This window comes from Aethalodelphis obliquidens, unplaced genomic scaffold, assembly GCF_003676395.1.
Source record: "Aethalodelphis obliquidens isolate GAN/ISIS:26980383/991018 unplaced genomic scaffold, ASM367639v1 scaffold32, whole genome shotgun sequence".
NCBI lineage: Eukaryota > Metazoa > Chordata > Mammalia > Artiodactyla > Delphinidae > Aethalodelphis > Aethalodelphis obliquidens.
Window position 1 is genome coordinate 12,981,224 of NW_020837976.1, and position 8,829 is coordinate 12,990,052.

At 43.0% G+C, this 8,829-nt stretch overlaps 1 protein-coding gene across 1 annotated transcript; it reads left to right on the forward strand.

The window, feature by feature from the left end:
• Positions 1-55: 55 nt before the first annotated feature.
• ZNF397 (zinc finger protein 397) lies at positions 56-8,623 on the forward strand. The gene is made up of 4 exons (XM_027127732.1): positions 56-138; positions 1,452-1,945; positions 2,221-2,362; positions 5,018-8,623. The coding sequence occupies exons 2-4, from the start codon at positions 1,538-1,540 to the stop codon at positions 6,064-6,066; spliced, it is 1,599 nt and encodes a 532-aa protein (XP_026983533.1). The 5' UTR covers positions 56-138; positions 1,452-1,537; the 3' UTR covers positions 6,067-8,623.
• The last annotated feature ends 206 nt before the right edge of the window (positions 8,624-8,829 follow it).

An 8,829-nucleotide genomic window follows, 5' to 3' on the forward strand; every position in this document is an offset into this window, starting at 1 on the left:
TGAGCACGGGGCGGGACGGACGGAGGTTCGGGGGTGGGGGGGGCGCGCGAGCGGAAGGCCGCGAGCGCGCACTTCCGGTCTTTGTGGCTCGCAGCTGCAGGTCCGGGGCTCGTACCCTGGCGGCTCCTGAGCTTCGCGGTGAGGGACACGGGGCCTGAGACGGAGCGGGGGCGGGGAGGGCGCGTGGCCGGGGCAGTGGGTGCTGGGTGGAGGAGCCCCGCTCCTCGGCCTGCCCATCTCCGGGTCTCGGCACCTTGTCCGGGCGGCGTCTCCGAGTGTCCTGGGGACGCAGAGGAGACCAGCACTGTCCCTGCTTTCCAGCGGAAAGGGCAGTTATTCCCCTACCGCCGTGATTTCGCAGATGCTGCGATTTAACCGGGATATAAAAATAGAAAGGCTAGTGCGGCAGGGCTGGTTAATAAACCACGGATTTGTAGGCTAAATATTCTGTTCTCTAAAGTTAACTGTAGTGTTAGTGTTCAGATGTACTGATCTGTCTTGCTAATTCAGGGGTACACCTTTCTATCAATAATCTCCCATCCAAAGATCAGATCATGATCGGTCTATATATTACAAAATTAAAACCAATTATTTGTTGCCATATTTCACTTTTTAAAATGTTTACTCCCCTATCTTCTAAGCTTTTTGAGAGTTGAGATTAACGTTTTTGCTTTTGTGTCTCTATAATATCTGACATTTGCGCACATGGTAAGCATTTAACAAATACTTCTTGGTTAATTTCTAGGTAGACTCATTTATTCACGAGCAAAAACCTTTGTATCTTAATACCTGGCTCGGGACAGAGCCCATAATAAGTGCCTCAATGTTGAAGAAGCGCATTAAATACTAAATTTAATCAAATGGCAAACGTCCAACAATGTTTTTATTTAAATCAACTCATGTTTAATATGGATTTTTAAAAATGTTTTATTACTACCTAAATGAAAAGCACCATTATGTGCCATAGGTTAAAGGTAACTAAAAATAAACGTTTAAAAATCAGCATATCAAATCCTAGCTAGATACTGTTACCCATGGAAGTCTGAGGCCTATAGTTTATTTAAAAGGGAATTCTGTAAGTAACATCTTCAGAAGGTGTTAAAGACAGACTATTCTGCTTGATACAAACAGGATTGAAAGAGAATTGAAAAGGAAATTTCTCAATATGTGATTCATGTTAATATTGCATTCTTTTGCCTCTAAAATAATTTCTCATAGCATAAATGTGGTAGGAATTCTACAAAATGAGAGACGTTGAATGAGGTGATTTTTAGTTTTGTCATTTGATTATTACTTAGTTACAGTCTCAAACCTGATCCCTTTCCATATATTACTCCGATGACTGATCTTTATTATTGTAAGTTCTTAGAGCGATGACTGATCTTTATTATTGTAAGCTCTTAGAGGTTTTTTTCATTGCTGTAAGTTAACAGTGCTTTTATATCCTTCAGGAAAGAAGAGATTACTCAAAAGCAACTGAAGTAGAGGACCCAGTTGTAGTGAGCTTTTTGCTAAGCTGTTTCAGCCCAGAACGGCTATGGAATCCAGAGCAGTTTCAACCCCAGTACCTCAGAATTCTCAGGAACAAGAGCTAATACTAGTGAAAGTAGAAGAAAGCCTTTCTTGGGGTCAGAAACTTAAGCAGAATGGGAGTACCCGATCCTGCCAGGAATTGTTTCGCCAGCAGTTCAGAAAGTTTTGCTACCAGGAGACACCTGGGCCCCGGGAGGCTCTGGGCCGACTCCAGGAGCTTTGCTGTCAGTGGCTGAGGCCAGAGTTGCATACGAAGGAGCAGATCCTGGAGCTGCTGGTGCTGGAGCAGTTCCTGAGCATCCTGCCTGAGGAGCTGCAGATCTGGGTTCAGCAACACAGTCCAAAAAGTGGCGAGGAAGCTGTGACCCTGTTGGAGGATTTGGAGAGGGAATTTGATGATCCAGGGCAGCAGGTGAGAACAGGGAGATGTGATATGTTTTGGGAAAAGGAATCTACTTCCTGGAGCATGTGGCGGCATCATAAGAATGGGGTGAGAATTTGTCTCTACTGAACCATAACCCTGAAGTGACTACCAGGGCCATACCTGTCTCTGTCCTTCAACAGTTCTTTTGTTGCTATCCGTCATCCCTGGAGATGTCTTCGGTGACCTCTTGGAGATTTTTACTAAGCATTTTCCCTAGGGATTTTCTCACAAAGAAATTTTCTCACAAATTTTACTGATTTCAGGTCCCAGCTAGTCCACAGGGACCAGCAGTGCCATGGACGGATTTGACATGTCTTGGAGCATCCCAGGGGTTAACAAACATCGAACTCCAGCCTTTAAAGACACAGCTGAAACCCTGGGAAGCTTGCCTTTCCCCCAGAAGCGGTAAGAAATAGAAACTCATCTGGGAACTGTTATCAGGCCTCTGGTCTTGAGGGTAGAGAATTAACAACATTTTACAGCATGCCCCATGTGAGCCTCACGTTTATTATTCTCGAGTGGAGGTGCTTACTCTTGAGCACCTTTGTATTCAGCAATCCTGATGAATTGCAGTCAGCCCTCCTTTTGTCAGTTTCCCCATCATTTATCCATTTATTCTTTCATTTCATGACTTAATAAGGTGCTAATACACGTCTGTATTGTGGTAGGCACTGGGTCTGTATCCTGAAAGAACTTTCAAGCCTAGATGGGGTGGTGGACAAGCAAAAAGGCAATTACAGTACAGTATAGGGTAGTAAATTACAGAACAATTAATGTACTATGGGGGCACATACAAAGGCACCCACCCTAACTCCACCTTAGAGGTCCAAGGAGTACTTCCTGGAGGGAGAGACATCTAAGCTAGGACTTGAACTCTGAGTAGAAGAAAGCCAGGTAATAGGTGGGAGGAGGAGATTCCCAAGCTAAAGGGAAAAACTGTTTCTCTGCTCACAACATTTCTGACACTGCATATGTGGGGTTTTCCCTCCCATCAAGCAATTCTGACACTAACTACCCAGAACCAGTGCAGACCCCACAGGTTAAGGTTTCAGTCCCAAGAGACTGCCTCCCACATCAGATGCCAGTTGCATGTAATGAGTCCCCAGATTATCCACACTTCTGTCCGATATGGCTGCAAATTGGTGCTTCCACAACCCCCTCCTCAGGTTTCATAATTTGCTATAATGGCTCACAGGACTCAGGGAAACACCTTACTTACCATTACCTGTTCATCATAAAGGACAGAAATGAACAGCCAGATGAAGAGGTCCATAGCACAAGGTCCAGAAGGGTCCTGAGCACAGGAGCTTCTGTCTCTCTGGAGTTTGGGGTTCACCACTCTCCTGGGTGCATTCACCATCCCTGAAGCTCTCTGAACCCCTTTGTTTAAGGTTTTTATGGAGGTTTTGTTAATTAAATCATTGGCCATTGGTGATTGATTAACTCAATCTCCAGCCCCTCTCCCTGGAGGTCACAGGATGGGTCCAAAAGTTCTAACACTCTAATCAACCAGCCGCCCTGCCCTCCAAGAGTCAACTCATTAGCATAACCTCCGGCACCTTCTCGTCTCTACCACAGAGGAAATTTTCAGGGGTTTTAAAATCTCTGTGCCAGGAACTGGGGATGAGGCCAAATCTATATTTCCCACATTACAGTATCACATGAGCAAAGTCCACAAAATCCTGAAGGTGAGAGATTACAGTCCATTCCGGGAATTGCAGGTAATTCAATTTAACTTGAAGAGAGAACTCCTAGGGGAGAGCTGGTTAGAGGGAAACTAGAGACGAAACTGGGACACAGGTTGTGAAAACGTGTCTGTCATCCTTATTCGTTTGTACAGTACAGTGGGGAACAGTTGAAGGGTTTTAGACGAGTGAGTGACATGATCAGATTTGTGTTTTAGGACTCAGTTGCAGAGCGGGAATGGATTTGAGGAAGGCAAGAGTAGAGTCTGGTTAGAGACAGTTGTAATCCAAGTGGCCACAGTGAATAAATCAAGATGTATTGTGGTCAGAGGTGGGAAAGATCACGGCTGACTCCTGTTCTTCTGCATTTAACTTGAATTGCAGTAGCTGGTCATTGTTAAACGTGGAGCATGTGGGAGAGGAGTTGAGGGTGATACTCAGGTTTCGGTCTTGAACAACTTGGTTAATGGCGGTGCTATTCATATAAGTGGGAAAACATAAGGGAAAAAAATACATATGATGATGCGTTTAGTTTGGGACATTTTGGTGCTTGTCAAATATTTACAAGTAATATGGCCAATTAGCATTGGATACGAGAGTCTAGAGCTTCATAGAACTGGGATAGAATTGGGGATCTGGGGAGATATTAGCTTATAACATAAGTAGTGATTGAAGCTTAGGACATAGAGAGTTGGTGGAGTGAGGATATATGAGAGCTCAGAACAGAACCCTGAGGAACTCGTGTTCGAGTGATTGACCTTGAATCTAAGAAGGAACAACCACAGAAATCAGGCTAATGTATTTGGAAGAGAATGGCTCTGGAAGGAAGATGTGGTCCCCAGTGTCAGTGCTACAGAGAGGCCAACTAAGTAAGATCCAGAAAGAAGCCATTGGATTTAGCAGCTATGAAGTTGATTTTGATGAGAGTAGTTTGGGGGGTGGGAGGTGCACAGGTATGGCAGAATGGGAACGAGTACCGACAACCGTTTGAAGAAGTTTATTCTCAGTGGGAGTGATGTTGCATGAGGGAGATGTGTAGGCAAGGAGCTTGATTTAAAAAAATGAGAGAGACTTGAATTTATTTAAATGCTGACGAACAGGAGTCAGCAGAGAAAGAGATTGAAAACAATAGGAAAGGAGTAGTGGGTAACTGATCAACTGAAGTCTCAGAGGAAGCAGGAAAGGATAAATTTCAAACTGTAGATATAGGCCTTAGTATTAGAAAGGAGGAGGGACCCTATTTTGACCAGTTAAAGAAAAGATACATGCAGATGGCTTTATGTTTGTAAGTAGAAGCATCTATTTTCTCTCACATAGAAAGAGAGTATTGAAAGTGGAGAAATAAAAAATTGTTTTTTTGCTGTTATCATTTCAGATTGTGAGAACAATGGATCAGCAACAAAGAAGGACATTTCAGGAGAGAAATCGCAAAGACTTCCCCAGGAGCCTTCATTTGGAGGAATTAGTGAACATGAAAGCAGTTCAGAGTGGCAGCAAGGAAGTGCTACAGGGGAGAAATTAAGAAGATCCCCTTCCCAAGGGGGCAGTTTTAGTCAAGTAATCTTCACACACAAATCTCTAGTAAACAAAGACCATCCTGAGCCCCAGAGAAGGTTGATTCTAAATACAAACTCTATAACGTATCAGAAAGTTCCTGCAGAAGAGAGACCTTACAGGTGTGATGTATGCGGGCACAGCTTCAAACAGCATTCTGCTCTAACACAACATCAGAGAATCCATACTGGAGAAAAGCCGTACAAATGTAGCCAGTGTGGGAAGGCCTTTAGTTTGAGGTCCTATCTTATTATTCATCAGAGAATTCATAGTGGTGAGAAAGCATATGAATGTAGTGAATGTGGGAAGGCCTTCAACCAGAGCTCAGCCCTCATTAGACATCGGAAAATCCATACTGGTGAGAAAGCTTGTAAATGTAATGAATGTGGCAAAGCATTCAGTCAAAGTTCATATCTCATTATCCATCAAAGAATTCACACTGGTGAGAAACCCTACGAGTGTAATGAGTGTGGGAAAACCTTTAGCCAAAGCTCAAAGCTTATTAGACACCAGCGAATTCATACAGGAGAAAGACCTTATGAATGTAATGAGTGTGGAAAAGCTTTCAGGCAGAGCTCAGAGCTGATAACCCATCAGAGAATACATAGTGGGGAGAAACCCTATGAATGTAGTGAGTGTGGAAAAGCCTTCAGTCTGAGCTCAAACCTCATCAGACACCAGAGAATTCACAGTGGAGAGGAACCTTATCAGTGTAATGAATGCGGCAAAACCTTCAAAAGGAGCTCAGCCCTTGTTCAACATCAGAGAATCCACTCTGGGGATGAGGCTTACATATGTAGTGAATGTGGGAAGGCTTTCAGGCACAGATCAGTCCTCATGCGCCATCAGAGAGTCCACACTGTAAAGTGACTTATGAATACAATGAATACTGTACATACTTCAGTCAGGCTTCTATCTTTGTTAGTCAAAAGGGTTTAATTTAATTTGGAGTAAGACTCCATGGAGGTGGTTGTACAGTACTAGGTCTCGAATCAATCTGACTTTATACAGCACTTGCCAGTGCTCATGCACATTGTCCCCTGAAAGCTTTTCCTGTGACTAATTAGAAGAGCAGACAGAAGAATCATTGCTTCCACCTTTCTCTTACCAGTAAGAATACTCAGGAACTGTGAAAGATGGGACTATAGCATTGAAACATCTTTTTCCATGAGAATGTCACAAAGGGCACAGCAACTCTGTCACTGCATCTAATTGTCAGTGGGCCAGATTTGGAGGGTGATGTGGAGAGTATGAGGGACGTTTTGTCTCAGGAATGCAAAAATTGTACTGACCAGTTAAGAACAGTGGCAGGGCAGCGAGATATGGGGAAACAGTTTCATCGATGACTTATTGAGCCCATGGCAGACCAGAAGTGAGATAGTGAAAAGGAAATACAAATTAAGTTATCCAACAGTTATTTTTTGAGTGGCTGCTTTGTGCCAGGCACTAGGGATACAGTGGAAAATAAGACCATACCTTCAGTTTCACGGACAACACAAACAGGCAGTGACACTATGGTACAATCAGTGCTGTGTGATGTTAAGGAGTACCTGGCCCAACCTTGGATCAGGGGAGGCTTCTGAGAAAAATTATCTGAAGGATGAGTGGCCAGGAAGGTAGGCCGGCCAGGAAGAAAGTCTGGCACATCTGAGGAAAGGAAAAGGCCATTTTGCCTGGAGTATTCCTTTATGAGTTCCTTTTGAAGTGGATTCCTGTCTGTAGGAAAAGCATGCATGTGGCCAGAATCTCTGTTTACTACAGTGCCTATAGTGAAACGTGAGCCAGTGGAGAAATTTGTAAATAGACAAAACCTGGAGTCCTTGGAGCATGGCGTGGTGAGGAGCTTTGTCTTGGTTTGTATGACCCCAGGGGAAGGGTTAAAACGTAGCTTCCTTGTCCAACCTGGAGGCTAGGCCTTCCATGTGGGTGAGGGCAGAGCCCAGTCTAGAAGTTAAGAGTCTTAAGAGTTCCAAATCTCACCCTCGCAGACATAAGGACTCCTTTGGTTCTTGAGACGTGACCAGAGCTTCTGTCGGCTTCCTCCTAACTCCCCAGGCTCCGGGTCGGAAGCCGCTACGGCTGCCGTATCATTGGTTTCTGGGTCTGTACTCCCACCGTTCCTAGTGCACACCCCTAGGCTCAGGCACTAAAAACTTCCTCCACTGCTGGGTCTGTTACTCTCCAGGCGCCTCACATGTGTTCAGTTTTGTCATATCAGCAGTATTTCAGTCTTGTGAACTTTGTTAAAGACCATGCTAAAGGGAAATAACAGTAATAGTCACGGTCCATCCAGAGAGACTGCCCTCTTCTGAGGGACCCAGCAGGAAAAGGATCCCTAGACTGGTGCTTCTCAGTGCAATGCAGAAAGGTGTATAGGTTAGTCAGCAACAGAAAGACATGTTATTTAAAATACCTAATAGGTCAGAGTTACAACACACCTTACCAAAAATTCAAGCCTTTGGGAATCTCGAGTCCTGCACATAGGAACTGAGTTTTCATGAGGATAAATAGAGAAGTAATGCTTCTGTTGGGGCATGAGCATGTACTAACCAGTAAGAATGGCAGGAGGACTAGATGCCCAAGCTTGGAGAGAATGTGAGAAAAGAAAGGGCTAGGTTAAATAACAAAATAGCGTGGTAAAGCTATTCAACTCATATTCCTCTTCCACAGAGGAAGATCCAATCAAACTGAAAAGGGCAGAACAAATGTTAAGTAGGAATTGATACAACATATATTACAAAAGGCAAATATTCTTTATATAGAGAGTTCTTACATATATCGGTAAGAAACAATAGGTACTTGCAAAGGGCTTTGTGTATATGTATTACTTCTCAGCCCATAGTTTGCAGATGAAGAAATGAAGGCTTGAGGTCATGGCTTACTCAAGGTCATGTAGCTACAAAGTGGTGAGCTCAGACTTTAGACCCAGGCAGTAGGAATCCAGAACGTGTCTGGGGAGCCACTACTCTGTACTATCTCCCCATGAAAAAGTCCCAATAGAGAAAAGTAGTACTTAGATAGGCAAATCACAAAAGAATAAATGCCAATGGACAGTAAATATTAGCCTTGCTAGAATTAAAAATGTATATTAAAGCAAGAGTTGAGATGGCGCTTTTTTTCCCTCATAAAACTAACAAAGATTCAGGGAAATTGGGGCTCTAATGCTGCTGGTGAGATGTGAGTAGATGCTGTCTGTGGCAATCAATACCAGAAGCCTTAAACATTGCCTTTTGACTTTAAAATTCTACCTGGAAATGTATGCTTCAGAAACCATCATGAATGTATACAAAGTCTTAAAAGCTGTTAAAAGTGATGTTGATTAATATTAAATAAGAAAGCGTTCATATCTTAAGTAAAAATATAAGACGATATGTACAATACGATTTGTGTAAAAATATATTTATGCATTAAAAATATTGGAAATATATATAATCTTAATGCTATACTGGTTATATCTGAGTAATAAGATTATAGGAGATTTAATTTTTTCTTGTGTTTGTGTCTTCCAATTTTTTCTACAATAAATACTTAAAATTTCTAAAGTTAGAGAAAAAAAGGTTTAAAAGGGACTGGAAGCCCAGGATAGCTGAGAAATTATCAAGAAAAGCATGTGCTTTCTATGGCATCTTTGTG

Excerpts from the sequence above, each read along its gene's own strand:
- ZNF397 (XM_027127732.1), top strand. The coding sequence starts at position 1,538 with ATGGAATCCAGAGCAGTTTCAACCCCAGTACCTCAGAATTCTCAGGAA. Across the intron at positions 1,946-2,220 it reads TTGATGATCCAGGGCAGCAG|GTCCCAGCTAGTCCACAGGG; the intron begins GTGAGAACAGGG and ends TACTGATTTCAG. Across the intron at positions 2,363-5,017 it reads TTGCCTTTCCCCCAGAAGCG|ATTGTGAGAACAATGGATCA; the intron begins GTAAGAAATAGA and ends TTATCATTTCAG.